Source organism: Varanus komodoensis, unplaced genomic scaffold, assembly GCF_004798865.1.
Source record: "Varanus komodoensis strain SLA01 unplaced genomic scaffold, ASM479886v1 scaffold73, whole genome shotgun sequence".
Taxonomy (NCBI): domain Eukaryota; kingdom Metazoa; phylum Chordata; class Lepidosauria; order Squamata; family Varanidae; genus Varanus; species Varanus komodoensis.
Genome location: NW_025336386.1, coordinates 2,413,791 through 2,434,370, shown reverse-complemented (window position 1 = coordinate 2,434,370; position 20,580 = coordinate 2,413,791). Strand labels below are relative to the sequence as shown.

The 20,580-nt window shown below is 51.0% G+C and overlaps 1 protein-coding gene across 2 annotated transcripts in view; it reads left to right on the top strand.

Annotated features, from left to right (window-relative positions):
- The window catches only part of LMF1 (lipase maturation factor 1), a 186,872-nt gene that overhangs the window by 148,562 nt on the left and 17,730 nt on the right, over positions 1 to 20,580 (top strand). For both annotated transcript variants that reach the window (XM_044452589.1, XM_044452590.1), the window contains exons 5-6: positions 13,196 to 13,379; positions 17,951 to 18,104. In XM_044452589.1, the coding sequence (XP_044308524.1) occupies positions 13,196 to 13,379; positions 17,951 to 18,104 (338 nt within the window). The remainder of the gene's footprint in view (positions 1 to 13,195; positions 13,380 to 17,950; positions 18,105 to 20,580) is intronic.

Below are 20,580 nucleotides of genomic sequence, written 5' to 3'. Positions count from 1 at the left end.
CTGGAATCTGAGATAAAGAGCTTCTCCAAGGTTTGATCAAGAAGAGCCATACTGAAAATTAGAAGGCAGTTGTTCTTGTGGTTTAGCTCTGGTGTAGCCACTGGGGTCTGTGGATCGTAAAAACCAGGACGATGCTGGCATTGTGAGCATAAGGGGACACGGTGACTATTGTGTTCTGTATCCCAGTTCAGTCCATGCAGAGCCTCTGCCATACGCTTGAAGTCTCTGCCCGGCTAAGCTGCTCCATGGCTGACGTAACTTGTGGAAGGCTCGGTTATTGCAGGTTTGGGCCTGGAACCAAAAGAGCTTGGCCGTTGCTCGGAGTACGTGGCCTCGATGCCCCATCGGAGCTGGGTGCCTTCTAAGATCTAAGACAAACTGGTCTCACTGGACCAGCCGCATGCAGATGGCTGGAAGGGTGTCCTGTTGTCTCTTTCCCAAGAAAGAAAAGTGTGGGGTGGAAATGTTCTGAGCGCTCAAGACAAGCACAAGACGAGGCAAGGTCTCTCCAGAGCTTATCTGAAATGAATTTTAGACATGCTCTGTTATGGCTTAACCTGGTGCAAAAGGCAGCGCACTCCAGCTCCAGGAGGAGGAGGAGCTGCTGAGACCAGATGGAATTAACTGCAAGAGAACCAAGGAGAAGGTTTTCGTCATTCACCAGGCCTGCTGCCATAGTGATGCTGAAGGCTGAAGTCAGAGATCATGCGACACGCGAGCTTGGAGCACGGCCCCCACTCCTTTTTCATATCTTCGTCTGTCACTGGGATGCCAACAAACCCAGCACGATATAATAGTGCTGCTCACGCGTAGAATTGCCCCTCGGCGTGCCTGCGTCTGCTTCCGCAGCCAGTTCTCTCCTTCCGAGAGGAAAGCAGAGCACTGGGAAGGAGGGTGCCTGAGACTGAGGAGGAGGTGCGGTAGGACTGCCTTCAGTTTGCAATGTGTTACGAACTGGCGTGAATGCAGAGAGGACCAGCACCTTTCCACAGCGCTGCAGCATCTTCCTTACCCAGCAGTCACCACTGCAGAGCAGCCCATGTGGAAAAGGTGAATGGCGTGGGCCCAAAATGACAGGAAGAAGAAAGAACGACCGTTTCCCAGCACACTGTAGCTTAAAGCTGCTACTGTCGATCACTTGGAGAAGCATCTTGGCCTTTTACAATGAAAAAAAATGCAGAGTTGCTCGGGAACCACTGATTGGCTGGGGGAAAGGGTTCTGGAAGCACCAACAGGCCGGGCTGGGACCCCAGGGCTGAGATGCCCCACCCTCCTGAAGCGCATCTCAGCAACACGTGGCGCCTTGTGGGAGCAAGCGGTGCACACATGGCACATGTTTGACATCGTGCTGCTGGACATCGCCAGAATTGAAGGGCGCAGTAAGATCGGTGGATCGTTTCTGACTGTCCCAAAGAGCTGTGTTACTTGCCAAGGAGCCCGACGCCGCCTGGCTTGCTTCCTGCCTTCAGATCAGTGCAGCGTTGCTCCAAAGAGGCCCGTTGAACGTGGGCCTCATTGGACTCGCCTCCTGTCCCTTTGGCACTTCTGCATCAACATCCTGGCTTTGCAGAGTCCTCCAGCGCTCCTTTCAGCTGTCAAGGCAATTTGTGCTGCACCGTTGTATGAAAACCGCACTGAACAATGTGTGTCCCATGTTCTTAATATGAAGAATCTGAAGGGAAGAATCTGAAGGGAATCAGAGCCAAGGCCCTTCCACTGGAGGAAGCTTTCTCCTCTGTTTCTTATAAATCTGTCACACCTAAATGTCACTGGTTACTTTGTTTTCTCAGACAAAAAGTAGATGATTATTACATGTCAAATTAATTTATTAAGCATATTTGTGCCTAACCTTTCTCAAGGGTGTGTGAATCAACTGCCAGTACTGCTAGGAACCAAGGGGAACTTCCTTTCCAGAGATTAGAAATGGAAGTTGCATAATTTTCACTGGGACCTTGGCAGGTCTGGTGCCATCTAAATCTCCCCTTCTGTACCACATTTGTGGTACAGAAATTGGAGCGGGGGTCAATTTAAAAACAACAAAGCCCTGACATCCCCCCCTCTTGCATTAGTGTCACATTGAATTCGGCCCTTATATAGGAGGTCATTGATAACTGAGAAATTCCAGAAGGTGTCTTATAGACCAGGAATGCAACCAATCTGCCTTGCAGATGTTGCTAAGAGCTTGGAGTTACCTGAAATCACATTGGAAGGAGTCGAATAAGTACCTGAAAACATTAATAATCAGATGACCCATTTCTCTTTTCTAGCCATGTCACAAGTCCATCTGCTAAGATATTTCTGTAGCATTCCCTTCTACAAGTAGATAGTAATGACAAACATTAAAAGATCAATGAAGTCACTAGATTTAGGTGAGCACAAAATGCTTGCACAGAGCCTTGTGAGTTTTGTTTGAAGGGAAATGAAATGTTACAGTAAGGATAAGTACGTGAGATTTTGTGCATCCCATTCATTCAGCTTCCCTCAGATGCCCTTGTATAGTTCTTTGCAAGAGGATTCTCCCAAATTCACTGAGGATCTTGCTTTGTATAAAACTTTGGTGGCATCTCTATAAATATATTTCCATTTCTGGATTGGAATATGAATCCCAATTGCTCAGGGGGTGGTTTTGCTCTGTAACTAGTAATAGCAAGAAACTTGGATAAGGACCATTTGTGGGTTGGGATGACCTCCAAGTCTTCCAGTTTTTCCATATTCTGTCCTGTCTTTGATTAAAAGTTGATCAAGAATCCAGTTAAGTTCCACCTGAGTAAAATTGCTTCCCCGACCTTTGGCCCAGATATCATTGCAATTGAGCTGACATTTGCAGCACAGCGAATCTTAAGGCAGCAGGGCTACCTTAAAGTAAAGGTTTACCTCAAAATATGCCTCACTTATTTCTGAGTGAACATGTGTGATCAGGCTGTAAAAGAAGTTCTTTGGGGCCAGATTTAATGCGGGTTGAGAAATTTGCTTGTATCTTTTGCCCACCTTGTTTCTTTTTAAAGAACTCAAGGTGGCTTGCATAATCCTTCCTCTTCTGCTCTCAATCTTGTCCCCACAACAACAACAACAACCCTGTGAGCTGCGTTGGGGTCATGGCTGAGCAGGGACCAGAATCCAGATGGCCTAAGTCCCAGTCCCAAGCACTGCACCACACTGGCTGCTCATGTGTGATTTGACATCCTAAGGAAAAGTGAACTAAACATTTATCATTCATCTGCAGACAGTCTAAAGCTCAGTATATCTAATTCACAGAGGGGCAAATAATTTCCCCACATAGCTTATTTCTTTTTCAGGGGATTGTCACAGGATTTCTCCTAGGAAGTCAGTATCGGCTGATGCCAACCTGGGGAAATGTTTTTAATTTTGCAGAAAATCACTTAGAGGCTGGCCAGGCAGGAATGAATCTCTTTCTTTTTAATGCAGAGGAACTAAAAACAATTTCACCAAAATAGTGGGATTGTGGGTACCATTGAGTAGAAATCCTCAAGATTTCTAGTGAGTGTTCCTTCCCCACTGCCAAAGTTACCTTACTATTTATTATTTTTAACAGGTTTCTGTATGGTTAAAACCCTGATGCCCTTCAGTGTGTGATACAGTTACTTGAATGGACTTGCCATATTTATCAAGCCATTTTGGGGTCAAAGAAGCGTTGGTATGGTTTGGGGCAATCCAGGTTTGCCCCGCCAACACCGCCTGCTTGCCCGGGCACCCCGGATCTTCAGTCTAGCCCGTTCCCAGCCACCATCTGTGGGAGGAAGGGCCCTTCTCTTGCCAGGGGAGAGAGTCGCCGTTGGCACACGGCTGCTTCCTGCCTTCAGGAGCATCACTTTTGCTTGCAGGACGGCGAGGCGCCTCTTCCCCTGCTGCCACACACCTTGCGGTTTCCCTGGCCGTAGGTGTGCATGATCGTTGAGAGCCGCCCCGAGGCGTCAACGAATGGGGCGGCATAGAAGCTTCCTAAATGAACAAACAAATAAATAAAACGATAAGAATGGCGGGAAATGCCTTTGGTATGTAACTGTACTTGCGCCCCAAGTCTGACTTTTGCATGTTTGGATCCTGCAGTCAAAAACTGGAACACCTTAACGCTGGTGGAAAGCATGGGGGAGGCAGTTCCAAACCTGAGTGCCCCAGTTCACACATTGCCTTTGCCCCGAGGTCAGCTGGTGCTCTCAGCCAGGTCAGAAACCCTCAGCCCAGAAAAGTGCCCCTGTGCCTGCCATGCGATCGTTGCTCAGATGCACGGAGCAACGCCTGAGCACTTGCTGCTGCCTCCGGCACCAGCCTCTGCGTGTTGCTGGAGGGGGTGGCCTGCTTGTGGGTTTTCCTGGTGTGAGTTTCCCACAGGTGAGTGCAATGCAGGGCTCGACCGACTCTGGCCTAGTTCAGCAGGGCTCTTCTGAGCTCCATCCTCAATGCCCCCCATTACAGTCAGGTTTCCCGGGCCCATTCACAGCACTCCTGCCTCCCGCTGCTCCATAGTGGACCAGTTCCAATGGGTCCTTGCAATGGGAGGAGGCGATAAACTCGGAAGGACTGGAGCTGACCGTCTTCATGTAAATAAGGCAGGGCACTCTCCTCAAGAGACAAAATCTATGGGGAACTTTCTCGCTGTGCCGTGTGCCGTTATTTGCAGCCCCTCCGTCACTGGGCTCCCATCTGCTTTTTGTGGATTGACCTACTTCATGTTTGGCACCTTTGGTGCAGTTCCATCAGAAGGTATGTGCAGGTATTTTGGCATGGAGCAGAGGAAGGTGGGTGAAGAGGAAGGCAGGTGGGTGTCAGTAAATACAGCTGAAGCTAGAAATTCGATACCCAAGTGCTGAGTTTGGGTTAAGAGCCATGCTTTTGACAGAGTAATAAATTTCCTTTACTTCTTGTTTTCTAAAGGGAAATATTCTCCTCCTCCTCCTCCTCCTCCTCAAACACGGTGTATAAATTCCTGGAACTGACTTGGCAGGGCAGCAATGGGGCTCACTTCACGCAGTAAGACAATACGCATGGAATGTGCTTGTCAAAGTTCAGGAGGGTGCCCAGCTGCCCGCTGCTTTCCGCCACCTGTCACTGGCTTGAATTTCTTCTTGACATGCCTTTGCTATTCCATGTGCAACTGAGAGGCCAATGCGTTAGACTTTCCAAAAGGCGTTTCTGTCACCCCGAGCAACTGTGTCTCTGGCTATGCAGCCAAGGGTGGCGCTCGCCCTCTTGGCCACCACGTCACACTGCTGGCTCATGTTCAGCCTGCAGTCGACCAGCACCCCGAGGTCCCTTTCACAAGCGCTGCTCTCCAGCCACGTGTCCCCCATCCGGTACCTGTGACACCAGTACCTGTGTCCCCAGTGCAAGACCTTGCACTTGCCCACACTGAATGCCATCCTGTTGTCCCCCTGCCCAGATTCTTCATAGAAACATAGAGAAAAGATGCCACACCATGGCTTGTGGCGCTTAGTGAGTGTTGTTAATGCCAGTGACCAAGAATCTAGTGCCTTTCCAGGTCTCACGTTTGCCCTACTGACTGATTTAAGGGAAATAGCCAGTTGAAAACCTCTCATCTGAAAATGGCACAAGGGGATGCTTGTTCCACTCCTGCAGAAATCCAACCGCACCAATCCACCCCAGTGCACGGTTGCATTCTTTAGTTACCTGCCTGCTGGATGATGATTCTATGTGCTGGGAGGAAAAACCTTAGAAAAGCTTGCCGTCCCATATTCAAGTTCACCTTTTCTGTCTTCCCTTCAATGGCCACCCATTTGTGACTGGAAGGGTGCCGGATGCCTTTGTTTTCAGGGATTCGTTAAAAGCGTGCCTCACTTTTCATAATGCGCTCTGTAAATGGTATGTAATACCTGGAGGCATTTTGGTTCCCGGGGCATTTTTCTGCCCGTCCGTTTCCTTGTAGGCCACACACTAACAGCCACCCCCCAGATGGTACGTCGAAACATGTGCACGTTGGTATTTTTGCTGCTCCTACTAAGCCTATCCCGTCTGGTAGCAAGAACATGAGCTTCTAGTGTCTATCGAATGCCTGTAATAATGTGCAATTAACCCAAACCTTCTATGGACCTGTAAAAGATGGCTGGGGTACCTGCCCATTTTTGGGCATTGGGGGCTCGCTCACTAGGGCATTGGGAAAAGAAACATAAGGAATAATTGTATGGGGGCTTAAGGAGCAGGGAAACTACTTTTTTTCTAAATTAATCCAGTGAGAGCCATGAATCCACAATATTTCATATCACACGTCATAAAACTCCAGTCATAATCCATAAAACTGACATTATTAGATTAAAAAAAAACCTTCGGCTCCTCCTTTCAGGCCCTTGCTCATTAGGCATTCTGTAGTTTTATAACCTTACAGTTCCTACCCAATTACCATGATTAATACTGTGTCCTTAATGGTGGAAAATCCTCATGATGGGAGGCTAGAGTTGCCGCAGTGGCAGGGCGGGTGCAAGGCCAGGACTTCACACGCTCGAGCCTTGCCTTGGGTCATGCTCAGTCCCACAAGAAGCTGTGTTCTGCTCCCCACAGCCCGGCACCCTCTGGAAGCATTGGACAGCAGCTCTTGCCATTCCCGTTGTCCATACTGGGACTTGCGTCCACCGCGCCAGGCGGAGAAGGGTGGCCTTGGTTGTCCTCTCCGGGGTGCATTCCATGTTACTCCACCAGCCATCTGTGTGGCCATGGCACAACCCCTTTAGGGACCACCACCAATGGTTTGGCAGTGCTAGGAATGTGTCCCCTCAAGGAAGTTTCGGAGGAGGTTTCACGGGGAAGTGTTGCCAGCCAGAGGCATCCCAGGGCAGGGTGTGCTCAGTTTCCAAAGAGAAGTGGGGTGGGGGTAGAAGAGGAAGCCTGCCCCTGGCAGTGGAAGCTGGTCATCCATTCCCCCCATGAGGAGGAAATGCCTACCAAGAAAGAAGAGAGGAGAAGAGGGCACGATCTTGCATAAAATTGGCAAATGCTAACTTACATGCACAGATGAACTATTAGAACAATGGCTGTTATTTAACTTAAAACTGCTCCTTGCCATAGAAGAGAAGACTCCTAATGGTGTGGTGATAATTCAGTTCACTGCCCAGCTGCTAATGGTCTGCGGCCATGCCGAAGCCCCTTACAGCCAACGCCTTAAGCGAGACTTGAGCTGAAGCGTGCTCCAAATGAAGGTGTTGCCTTTCTAAAGTAGGACCGGGGACAAGTGAGTCAGCAAAACATAAGCTCACAAGTTCAAATTTAGTTTTGATTTGCATCAGTGCCAGACTGTGAGCATTGTTTTTCTCTTATCACATGAAAATCTGCATGTATTTTGTGCATATGTTCCCAAATGTAGGTATTATGTGCACCTTCAGAATGTTCACATCCTTCTCCCATTGATTAAAGCATACCTGTGCAATTTTCAAAAGTCCACATTTGTTTCACGTGTGTTCTTCAAATATGGGCCTGCTGTACAGATATATTTTTGGTCCATGACTGTCCGCAAGCTCAGGAACATACAGAGTTTGACTACCGATTTCTTTTGACCCTGTGATGAGGCCGGAAGGTGCAAACTGGGCGCATCCGGATCAAAAGCAAATGGAAACAAGGGTCTTCAGCATCCTTGTGGCAGAGGGACACGCTGCCCATGTCCGTTGCAGGAGAGTCACTGCAGCTGCTCCACAGTGAGTGAAGGCAGTCACCACATGCGCCTGAAACACAGTTCAGTCCCCGTTGGGAGCTGGGGGCTGGAATGAATGTCTCCCCAGCGACAGAAACTGGGGTCACTGTAAGGAAGCCCAGCAACAGCCTCTGGTGGGGTGGGGTGGGGTGGGGTGGCACCTGTTGAGGATTCCGTCGCACTGGGGATCCGGGCCAACACATCCCTCAAGGGAAGCCGGGAGGGAGGAGCAGCTGGGGCACCTGCGACGGGATGCCCTCTGCACCCAGTGCAGTCCATCCCTTCTGCCAGGAGCACAGGAGACAGCGGTGCTCGGGCTGGAGAAGTGAAGGTGCAGCCTCTTCCATTGACAGCCGGTCACGGTGCATCATTTACAGAGGCCTTCCCACATCTGCCTTTCTGCGGGATCCATCCTTCCTGCTCTCGAGGAGCGGGTTTTGTTCCATCCACGAGCAAGGTGGCACCCACCTGCTCAAACGAGGAAGATGCTTGGGGTGGGAGGGCCCTGCGGGGGTGAAACAGGGGGCTGGATCCTGTGCAGCCGTTCGCTGCTGTCCATTAGTAATTCTGCTCTCATGCCCCAACTTCAGAGGCCAGATTTGCATTATTTTGGAATGCTGCTGCTTTTCTTTGGTTTTTTCTTTTTTGACAGCTGGTAGAAATAAGATTCTTGTGCTTCTGGTTTCCAAGTAATAAAGGGAGGTGAATCATTACCCAAAAAAGGAAAACAAAATGGACCACCCAGTTATTCCATGTGAAGCAGTAAAGCGATCTTGTGTCAAAGCAGCAAACCAGGGAATTGTTTCCTTAAACTTGCCTCAGTATTGCAAAGCAGTGCGGAGGGACCAGCTTGGAATTAATTAAGAAATGTGTGCTTTCCTAATGAACTAACTGACTCTGAAAATGGATTGCTGAATGTGCTTGTGTTCTTAACATTCAGAAAGATGTGGCCAGGGAGGCAAATTAACGGCAGGAATCCACTTGTACGTATCAGCGCAGGCCAGTGCTTGCAAGAGCGCTCACATGCAAGGGCAGGAATCCCCCGCAGCTCCTCCGTGGGAGCCAGGAGCTGGGGCGGGTGTCTTGGCCCTGCTCTGGCCTTGAGACTGCAGTGGTAGCATCAGTCTCTCTCACGGGAAGACGAATCGAAGCTCTGCATTGGTGGTGGACAAATCCACCCATTCTGGTCTCCCCCAGTGTCCCGCTTCTCAGTGCGAAGCGCGGGGCATCGACTGACACGCTGCTCTAAGGTTATGCTGCCTCACCTGCTAAAAATGTAGAGCGGCAGGCACTTTTTAAACAATAAAACCGTGTAGCTGTAAAAAGCAAGCACATCAGAGCATGAAAGCCGCCCCTTTTGAAGGCCCGCACTGAAAGGATGAGCCTTCACACCCACTCTGCAGGCCAAGGGGGGAAGCAGGGGTCGCAGTCCCTGGGGATGCGCTCCACAGACTGGGACCAGCACAGGAGCATTGGGCCTCTGCGCACAGCAGTGCTCTCCAGAGGCCCTCCCCAGCAAACCCTCGTGCTTGGTGGGCTCATGGTGGCACAGCTGGGCCCCTGGAAGGCCTCGTCCAGAGCCGGGGGGGCCTTGAACATTCAAGCCGATAGCTGGGGTTGAACCCAGGAAGCAGTGAGCAGCCGAAGTGGGTCTCTTGGGACAGGCCCTGCGTGGTCCGGGGTCCACACTCCCATGAGCAGCCACACTGCCAACTGGGGCAGCTCCACACAGTGCGCATTGCAGACTTCCGAACATGGATGCAGCCAAGGCATGGATGTCTGCTGCTGAGTCAGTGTGACCCAGGGTCACCAGGTATAGTTGTGTGAATGTACTCCTTGCCCGCCACCAGTGCCTGAAGATCCAGCAACAGCATCGGATCAAGGATTCAAGGGTAAATTCCTAAGCGCTTGTGTGCACATTTGTTCTCACGTAGGCCCTTTGTATGCATTTCGCCTAATATACAGGTTGTCTGCAAGCATGTTTCCTCATGCATTTTCTACATTATTTTACCTAATATGCACATTTTGTATGCATTTTTGATTGAAGAATTTCATTGCAAAATTCAGAAAAATGCAAATCGTGAAGTGAGTTTTGGTTCATGTGGTGGTTCAAAGTTAGGTACATTTAGCCATCCACGCCCCTCATTGCAGATGTGAACGTATCAAAATAAGTTTCATCGAGTTGCTCTCTAAATGGAAGGCGCTAGGCCCAGGGCACAGGAGAGCTGGCTGAGTTCCTCCAAAGTTACAGCGTTCGCAGTGTCTGGTCAAAGCCAGGCCAAGGCTGCAGACATATCCAGGCTCCCCAAAATGGGCTGTGGGCACTTAGGTCTAGTTTGCCAATCCTTGGCAGGGATGGGGGAGAAACTGCTTGTCTAGCCAATTTCAAACAACATAAAAACTACATTATCCTTTGAAATTCACATATTTCCAGATGTGCAGCTTTTAGAGATACATGGTATATAATGTCACATAATTAGACACATAGAAACAGAGCGAGTCAGAAGGGGTCTCTGCGGCCATCTGGTCTGACCCCCGGCTCTGTTCATGACATGCCCACCATGTGCATGTCCAGCCTATCCTTGAACACCCGCACCAGTGGGGCCTCAACCACCTCCCAGGGAACCCCATTCCACACCCTCGGGGTCCCGACTGTCAGGAAGTGCTTCCTGGCATCCAAACGAAACCTGTGTTTCCTGAGCTTTGCTCCGTTGGAGCGCATCCTGCCCTCCTCTGCAGGGGAGAACGGGTCTCTACCCACCTTCATGTGACACCCCCTCATGTACCTATATGTTGGCAACAGATCCCCTCAGAGTCTCCTCTTCTCCAGGCTGATTGATCCATCTCACATCCTAAACTGGCATTATGGGGAAATCCGGATTTTGAAATGGTCAGAAAATGCTTTTTGTGGCAGACATGGGTGGATAAGGCCATCTTTAGTATCAGTCAACTGATGGGAGCTGATGATTTTGCCATTCTCTGTCCCATGTGCTAAATATTATTTCCCAGCTACAGTGGACTACTGAATACTTCCAGTTTTTGTTTTTTTTATTCTGATTTATATCCTGCCTTTTTCCTACAAAGGGCTCAAGGCAGCTTACACCATTCTCCTCCTTCATCTTATCCTCACAACAACAACCCTGTGAGGTAGGTTGGGCTGAGCGTCTGTGACTGGCCCAAAGTCACCCAGCTGGCTCCATGGCCGAGCGGGGACTCGAACCCGGATCGCCTGAGTCCCAGTCCCACGCTCTTCACCACTGCACCACACTGGCTCTCACACAATGTTGCGATGTTTGGCAGTGTCTGGGTTTGACGTTGTAGCCTTTATTGCTCAGTGTTTCTCGCTATGGAGGCCAGGCAAACAAAGCAACTGCGGTCCTTGTTGTGGGTGAATGAATGTAATATTTGAGGTCTTAAGCAGGAATGGAATAAGGAACTGGTTTGCCTGATCAGCGGATTGCCAACTTGGCATCTGTCCCTGAGACATCCATGCATCTTAAGTTGTGTCTTAAGAAGCAGAAGGTCTGTTTCCTGACTCTGGGGTGCCATGTGAGTGTTCGTTGAGTTGTTGGAGGCACGAAACAGCTCATTCTTCTTTGAAGCACCTGTTCAGGCAATGATGGGTAGGTGCTCCCTTCTGAGAAGTGGTTGTTACAGAGGGAAATTTGTATTAACCTGTATTGACGTACATACTCTTAAACTGTCTTCCTTCTTTTGAGAAGTTAGCACATGGCCAGCGCAAATGGTTTCGCCCAGAAGGCCGTGGGTAGAAGGCCTTGCAAAGTTTTCAGCATCGGGACAGGATGCTGCCCGTAGCAGATGATTTGTTTGGATGAGGGATGTGCGAGAACCCGTTTGTGGGGGACTGCCTTGCCTTGGCCGCCCGGACTCCGTCTGCTGTGCAGCAGCCTGGAGGCCAAGCCCTGGTAAGGGTCCCCACTGTTCGAGGGGCAACTACCAGGGGTCCCGCAGAGGTTGCGGACAGCCCTCCCCCCATGCCCACCGCTGCACCAGGCATGCCGCTGCACCTCGCACCAGCACCGGCAGCCTGGTGGGAAGGCTGCCAGTCGCACAGCCGGGGCTCCGTGAACGGTCACGAGTTTCCCCTGGGCTTGACTCACTGGGCAGGAGCCAGGCGAGTTCCAGAGAAGTCTGCCGGATTCCAGAGGGACAGATTCCAAAAGGGGTTGTCGCAACCCTAATTTGGATATCTGGTCCACTTTTGTCAGAGTTGGTGCATAGTTTCTTGAAACCTGTTTTTGCGTAAACACACTCACATGTTCATACGCACTCTCTGATTTCCTGCGTAGGCAGGGAATTAGATCCATTCAGTTCTGTAGAGACACACATCTGTTTATCCCTTTGCTTTGTTGAACTGTTGCCATAAAACCTGCAGGGATCTGCAGGCCGATTCGGACGGCAACTTCCCGTGTCCTGGGGAGCCTTCAGAAATGCCATGATGTTTGACCATGGAGCTGCTTGTTGCCCATTCACAGGAAGGACGGAAGTCTCTTGCCTGCTGATTCCCAGCACTGCCATGGAAAGGGTTGCTTGAGCCAACCCTTCATCTTTATCATGGCGGATCCTGGCGTGATCAACTCCAAGATGGAAGGTTCCGTCTCCGAGGACAACTCCAGGGTACAGAACAGGAACAGGCCGGCATCCTTAGCTGGCCATGCCGAGAAAAAAGAGGCCTGGGGGGAAGCAAAACAAGGGGGACCAGGATTTGGGGGCAGATGTGGTGGCTGCTGTTCTGGCCCACGCCTTGCTCCAGCCTCCTCAAGGGTCCATTCTATCCAAATGTGTTGCTGGTGGAGACCTTTATGTCTCCCCTGCGTTCTTACCTATGGTCTCATCCTGAAGCGTAAACACTCAATTGCAATGATCAGTGCTTTTTTTGTCATAGAACGCACCGGAACAGAGTTCCGGCACCTTTTTTCAACAGATTTTCCAAGTTTTAAAAGTAACTTTTGAAAATTTGATGTTTGGCCCACGTGGATTTGAATCGTCCTGTCGAGCGTAGCAGGTTGGCAGCAAAATCATGAAAAAGGTGCATGCGGGCTGCTTGTGTGTCGAGTCCGATGCATGCGTACTTCGTCCACGCTGGTTGTGATGGCGCTGCTCGGCTTGTGATTGGTTGTGTGGTCACGCGCTGAGTGCTTACTGCGGGCGGCGACCGATACGTTTCGTTACACAACTGACGTGTGTGGGTGTGTGTACAGTGATTGACTACGTGTGAAAGGTAAATAATTTCATGAGTTCCAGCACCTTTTTTCTTACAAAAAAAGCACTGGCAACGATAATTCATCCCAGTTGGTGGGCCAGGCAGTATACAATGACACAGAGCAGGGCTGGAGATGCCACCGTTGGGGGTGGAGGGAGGGCAGAAAAATAGAGGAGGGGGAAATCCCCCAGGGATTTTTGGAAAAAGTGGTGGGTAGCTTTTCCTGATTCTGCCTAGTCCCCCTCTTACTGTGACTCCGGCATCCCTAAACTGGACCCCTTCCTGCAAGCTGACGTTCTCCTCTCCCTCCCATTTAGGTGCTGATCATCATCAGTGGGAACCTGAGCTTCCTTAACTGGTTAACGATCGTGCCCAGCCTCGCATGCTTTGATGATGCCTCCTTGGGATTCCTTTTCAGCTCCCAAAAAACACGTGCGAAGGCCCAAGTCCTGGAGATACAAGCCAAAGAGGCAACGGGGAAAGTCACTCCTGTGGGATATGGTGAGCCATCCTTCTTGGACTGTCTGGTACAGATTTGTATTCTCACGAGAGACTCTGCCATGGTGCTTTTAGGGAGTTTTCCCTACAGTCTGGAGATAATAGACTCGATCATTTAAAACCAGAAACAAAAGTTGGAGATGTTTCAAGAATCTCCCATTGCAACCACGCAAAACTCCCCAGCCAGCAAGAGAGGACACCAGCCCCTCAGCAGTGCCTAGTTCCATAGGCCATCCTGGCCACCCACCTGCCTCCGTCAAGAGCCCCTCACGGCCATACGAGGGCAGCTCTGGTGGATGACGCTGGAGTCATCGGGGGATGCTTGGGCCTGGGAAAGAAAGCCCTTCAGCAGGAGCTGCTTGGGATCAAAGGAGCGTTCATTTTTATACTAACCAAATTCCACTTTCTTTTGCTTTCTGTGCAACAGGAAACAATCCAGGCCTTCTGAAATCTTCACCCACTTTCAGAGATGCACACAAGGGGCTGGGCCTCATTTCAGAATCAAATGGTTCTCCCAAAATATTCTCAGACTGAACAGTTTATCGGGGCACTGGAGAGGGCTTAAGCAAGAGTCATTCTCCTGCAGAGATAAGAGAGGAGCTATTTGTGTTGCCCTTTATTATTGCTGTTTTTTTAATGTCAGGACAGAAGAAGGTCAGCTTTGTTTATTTACCTGCTTTTTGATAACTGTGGTTCCCTTCTCAGCCTCCATAGGCAAAGCTGCGACTGAATCCAAGCGTTCCAAACAAGCTGCAGCAGTTTACATGCAAGCATGCATGACACCAAATGGCATTCCAAGGGGGAATAGCAGAGGAAGGTGTCATTAGAAGGATTTGGGGAGAAATGGCAAGGCAGATGAGAGTTCAGGATTTCTCTGCTGCACAACATATTCCTGCATATTCTTTTCTGTGCTTTGCCCCTTCCACCCAATGGCAAAGATCCCCATCTGCCCCGAGAGACCTTCTGCACAGACAGTTTCTTAACCTTCAGAAGTTGGAATGTTTATGAACATTTATGAGCCAGTAGGTGGAATTAAGATTTTCTTCCACTCATTTTGGCCACAGCTCTTATAGCCAAGAGCTCCAAAAGCTTCAAATGCAATAGCCTGTTTGCTTCCAAATGTTGGTCCACTTACCTGAACTTCTGGGTCGAGAGGCAAAACCTCCACTTTTCCACAAAGCTCCATGTTCTTTGACTATTTCCACACCCTGTGCATCTCTCGCCGTCCCTTGTCAGTGGCTGTTATAAATAGACAAAAAGCTTTTGGGCATGGAATCCATTCTGTCCAATTTAAAGTGCTGCTACGGAGCCTGAATGTTTCAGAAATATGTTGATGCAGCACATATTGCCTGACCGGGCCCAATGGCAGCACTCGGTGTGGCCAGGCAGACCCATGCGGAAGCCCCCGTGCCACGGGGCGCATCGCTGCCGGGCACCAAGCTCCCTGAAGGTGCAGCAGGTGGGTGGGCATGATTTACCATCCGGGACTCAGAAGGAAGTGCTGGGCTTAGGTAGCTGCCATTGCCAGCATCTTAGTTGGCCCAGCCTGCGGTAGGCCCCTGAGGCATTCTGGGAGAATGGGGGTGGTGGTAGGCCGAGCAGCTCACCTGGCACATCTGTTTGCAGTGCCAGGCGAAGCAGCACCCCCCATAGAATCATGGAAACTGAGCGAGTCAGAAGGGGCCTCCCGGGCCATCTAGTCTGACCCCCAGCTCCAGCCGGCTCCGCTCACGACATGCCCACCATGTGCATGTCCAGCCTGTCCTTGAACACCCGCACCAGTGGGGCCTCAGCCACCTCCCATGGAAGCCCATTCCACACCCTCGGGGTCCTAACCATCAGGAAGTACCATCCCTGCTGCTTGCAGGCAGGGGGCTTCCGGGGCAGCGCTAATAGCCCCCCAAATGCTATCCCTGTGCAAAACTACGAAAATGTATGTCATAGGTAAAATATGCTTCACATTAAACTGATCTGGATGTTTAAGGGGGGAAGTAGCAGATTTTTATGACACTTAAAATATTCTGATCCCAGTATTTTGCAAGCTAGCATTTTAGATGGGCAGTGGACATTAGTTGTATTTCACTACTGCCTCAATTGTGGAGGACCATTTAGAAAAAAGAAGAGAAGAGCCGTCCTTTCTTCCCAAGCCTGCCATGCCTTCTCTCTGCCAAGCCTTGTTATTAACCCAGCAGCATTTTAGACATACTTCTTTTTAGCCCCTTCCCAGACTATTTAGAAAGAAGCAGATTTCCAGAAAGATACGGTGCAGCCCAGTGGCGGAGGCCTGGCATGCCAGGACTTTTCTGAGTCGACATTTGTTGTCTCATTGGGCGGAGAAAGGAATCCAGGTCATGCTCAGCACCCAGCCTGGTGTGAGGAGTCTCCTGCGCACTGCTGCTGGAGAGCAGTTGTGGCTTTTGTGGAAGGCAAACTCGTCGGTGCACATGGCGAGTCACAAAACAAGCTAGCCGGCAGCCAAGGAGCTTAAGTCAGAGCGAGGAGGCAGGCGAGGAACAGAGAGCGGGCAGATGGGGCACTTCCATGCAGGAATGTGTGCGTTGCCTCCCTCCTGCAAAGTGTCGTGACTGGTCATGCACGGGTTTCCGGCTCCTCCGGGAGCTCATCCTGTGGCATGTTGTTTTTATTCCATGCATCATCACCATCATCACCGCATTACATTTCTATACTGCCCTGTAGCCAAAGCTCTCTGAGCAACTCACATTTTCAGTCCCCCATCCAGGTTTCAATGAGGCCCAACTCTGCTTAGCTAGGCAGGATGAGGCACTTTAATTATTTGTCTGTTCATTGATTTTTAGACTTACGATCCGCCAAATCAGCACAAAGGCCCTCTAAGCAGAGTACAATTCACAAATATACAATATCAATAAAAACAGTGATTTAAAGTGCAAAATAAAAACGGTGCACAGCTGAGGGCACATTAATTTAGAACAATTCAGAACAGCTTAAAACTTAACAGGTTGTATGGAAGTTATTCCCATGCCACCTTTTTCTCTCTTGGAAAGAAAGCAAAGCAACTTGCATAGTTCTCTCCTCTCCATCTTATCTTCACAACAACCCCTGCAAGGAAGTCCAGGCTGAGAGGGAGTGACTGGCCCCAAGCCACCCAGGGAGCGCCGTACCCGCCTGGGGACTTGAACCCGGGTCTCTGGCTGCCTAGCCCAGCATTCCAGTCCACACGCCAACTCCCGTGAGGGTCGGCATGTTTTGTGGAGGGCCTCCGTACACCAGCAGGTGTGGGCATGGTGGGAGGTTGGGTCCCTGTGGTGATGCCCATGGGAAGCCGTTTGTCCCTCCAACAGGAGTGGAGAAGCTTTCCCACTCCAAGGGCTTGATTTCATTTCAGAGAAGCTCTTGAAAGGCATGTACCAGCAGCAGGCCAGGCTGAGGACAAAAGAAGCAGGGCCCAAGTAACAAAACGTTTCGCTTATTTTTGCTTTAACCTCTTGCTGCCCATAATGCAGCCTTTGAAGGGGCATTTTGGCCATTTAGAATGGGGAGAACCTGCACAAAAGGCTGGAAACCACAACGTGGCCGGTGGGGGAGGAACAGGGCATGGCTTCCAGGGCACCCATGGACCAGATTGAGCCCCAAAATGGCTGAATGGGACTTTGGGCTCGAGGCTCCACAGCCCTGCCTTCCACAGGGCCATGTTGTGCCCCACGTGGGATTTGTGTGTGCCAAGCCTGATGAGACAAGCATTGTGCAGGGTGGGCAGGTGCTGGCCTTCAGCCAGTTGCGTCTGCCTGCACACTCCCCTCCCATCCACAGAGAGGCCCTCTGGGCACTTCTCAGTGCCAGGTGAAGACCGTTCTGGCTATTCCAACGGATTTGTTTTAGTGTGCTGCAAGTTTCGTGCTCCATGTGGACTTGTGCATTCATTTTTAAGCATTGCCGTTTGTACTTTCATCTGCTTTTGCTCTGGAAATTGCTCAGACAATATTTGTTGATAGGCACCTGTTTGAAATGTGATGTGGGTGACGGTGAGAGGGACAGCCGTGCCTATAGCTGGCCTAGGCAGCTGGAGCAGGAAGGAGGTTGATGAGTACAAGGGAATTCTTCATCATAGACCTTTTCTCTCTCCTGGAAGGACCCAGTGTGAAGGAAGCCCAGAGTACTGGATTTTTCGTAGTGAAAGCAAAGGTACCTGTGTTGGCCATGCCAGAAAAGGTTGCTGTGTGTCTTCAGGGTTTGCCTAGACAAGCTGATGCTGCGACACATCATGGAAACCATCTTATGCAACCATTTTATGGACTCCTTTCTGTAGCTCAGCCAGAAATTCCCTCAACTGCTTATTGGGGAATGGGCTGAGGCAGAAAGAGCTGGCTTCTGATTCACACATGTGGGTCTACCTCGTGCAAAGCCCCTTCAGTTGCCATATCAGTATTGAGGAGCAGTAAATTCCCTCAGGGTACCTCTTCTGCTTCAGTGCTGCATTGTTCTCTAATCCGCACGCCTCAACGGGACCTCAAAGCCGAGCAGTTACCCTTTCTGAGACCCGCCATGCACCTTCCTTCGTCTGTTCACCCGTGGCGCCTCTCGTGCCTTCTCCGCAGGCTCCTGCATCCGCAAGGTGGTCAACCTGTCGCTCGGGCTTCTGGTTGCCTTCCTCAGCATCCCGGTGGTGATCAATCTGCTTAGTTCTCAGCAAGTCATGAACACCTCCTTCAACCCGCTCAGGATAGTCAACACTTACGGAGCATTCGGAAGGTAGGATGCTTTGGTGGCAGGATGCCAGCTCCTCCCTGCACAGTCTCGCTGCCCACATTTCACTGGTGGGGAAAGAGGGTTTGCACAGGAGAGGGGGGGCAGGGGTGGGGGGCATTGGGAATTCCAGCAAGGCTTGTGATGTATCCCTCTGTTTGCTCAGAGAGGAAGAATCCTCTGATTCCTGGAATTTTCCAGCCAGCTGTCAAGGTGTGCGAGACATTTCTCCCCCTTTTCCGTAACACCAGAACCTGGGCTTATGACTGTGAGGAAATCCAAGGCAGCCAAAAGGGGGGATTCTTCACACAGCACAAACTGTGGAAGCCACGTCTGCAAGGTGTGGCAATCAAGCCACCTGCCTGAGTGGCCTGAAAAAAGGATGGACGAATTCACGGAGGAGGGGGCTGTTGTCGGCTGCGCAGCTGCCCCGTGTCAGAGGCACTGGCGGGGCACTTGGGTGGGAGGGGCCGTTGCTCTCACGTCCATCCCGCTGGTGGGCCTGCCCCTCCATGAACAGAGCACTGCACTAGCGGGACCCTCAGGCCCACCCAGCGTGGCTTTGCTTCTCTTGTGGGTGCAGTCCTGCACACACAGGATTGCGCCCTGGAAGGACTGTCTGGGGGGCATGGGGGTGGGGTTGCCCTGGCGTGTTACAGTCCACTCAGATAGATTTGTCCAATCCTGCGGAAGAGGTGGAGGGACAGTGTGGGGCAGAGAACTTGCCGGCTTCAAGATTCTTCAAGCGAAGATTCTCAGGCAAGCCTGAGCACAGCCAGCCTGGGATCTGCCCAGATCTAGGGGAATGGGGCAGTGTACAAAAAGTGTGGGGAGGGGGACATTTCTGGTGAGAGATGATGGCAAAAGCGTTCCTGGCAAAATATACAACTGGAATATATTCCTGGCAAAATATACGACGATGGCAAAATACACAGCGACATACAGCTATGTGAGGGGGCGTCACATGGAGGTGGGTGGGGACCTGTTCTCCCCTGCAGAGGAAGGCAGGACGCGCTCCAACGGAGCCAAGCTCAGGGAACCCAGGTTCCCTTTGGATGCCAGGAAGCACTTCCTGACAGTCAGGAGCCCGAGGGTGTGGAATGGGCTTCCACGAGAGGTCGTTGAGGCCCCATCGGTGTGGGTGTTCAAGGATAGGCTGGACGTGCACGTGGTGGGCATGTCGTGAGCGGAGCCGGCTGGAGCCGGGGGTCAGACTAGCTGGCCCTTCTGACTTGCTCTGTTTCTATGCTTTTGTCTTAACATGCTGGAACTATTTGTGACTGAACTGCAACTGACCACTCCATCAGTGGTCTCATTTGGAGTCACTCTCATTCCCCATGCTATTTAATGGAGATGGGCAGAGACCTGTTCTCCCCTGCAGAGGAAGGCAGGATGCGCTCCAACGGAGCAAAGCTCAGGGAGCCAAGGTTCCATTTAGGTGCCAGAAAACACTTCCTGACAGTCAGGACCCCGAGGGTGTGGAATGGGCTTCCACGGGAGGAGGTTGAGGCCCCATCGGTGGGGGTGTTCAAGGACAGAACTGGTTCTGCTGCCCAAGCCGCCAGTTACTCGAAGCCACACTTGTTCAATAACAGTGTTTTTATTTTCTTATATTAGACTGCAGCCTCAACAGTTCATGTTCTTTGAAAGCCAAGGGAAATAATAAAACCAGCACACAGCGAGATAGCTAATGCCTTTCTCCTCTGAATCAGTCACACAAAATAAGAGGGAAAATATGCACCATTCTCAGAGCATACCATTCATTCACTTAAAAAGAGCAGGTGCCTGAATTCAGTTTTCCTTGATGTGGAATGCAATCTATTTGCCTTTCATAACATGCGCATTGCCATTCCCAAGGCCTTGTGTGTGTGAGTGGCTGTCACATTCCCTCTGCCTCCTTCGTGGCAACTCTCCCTTTGCTTTCTAGCTGAGCCTGCAGCCCCCCAGCCTGTTTCCTGCCACGTGTTGGGGTTGTGCCGGAGAAGGCACCTCATCTCCCGTCCTGGCTCCCAAACGGTCTGTCGCTTCCCGTCCTCCTGGCCGCCCCGCTCCCATCCCTTGCCTCCTTGGACAGCTCCCAGAGCTCTGTGAGCATGTGCTGAAAGGCTGTGATGATACAGTTGTAATTCCAGCCTATGTAAACCAATAAAAAGAGGATTGCAGCTCATAATGAATGTATGATTATGTGAAGGGTGACATATTTCGAATAGCCCAGTAGGAACATGCTTTTTATTAGCCATTTGGTGCCCCAGATTTACGGCGTGTTCGTCTGTGGCAGGAAGCGGGCCACCTCTCGCCTGCCGGTCTGCTGGGCAGCGGGGCGTCCTGGCTGCAAGCGTGGAACTGCAGCGGGAACCACGGGGGCAGCAGCTCTGCGGGTTCTGCTGCACTGCCAGCCTGGAGGGCAAGGCAGGACTGGGTCCGAGGGAGATGGGAAGGGCTTCCTTGGGTGGGACCATGGCCCCCAGCCCCGCCTTCCCCA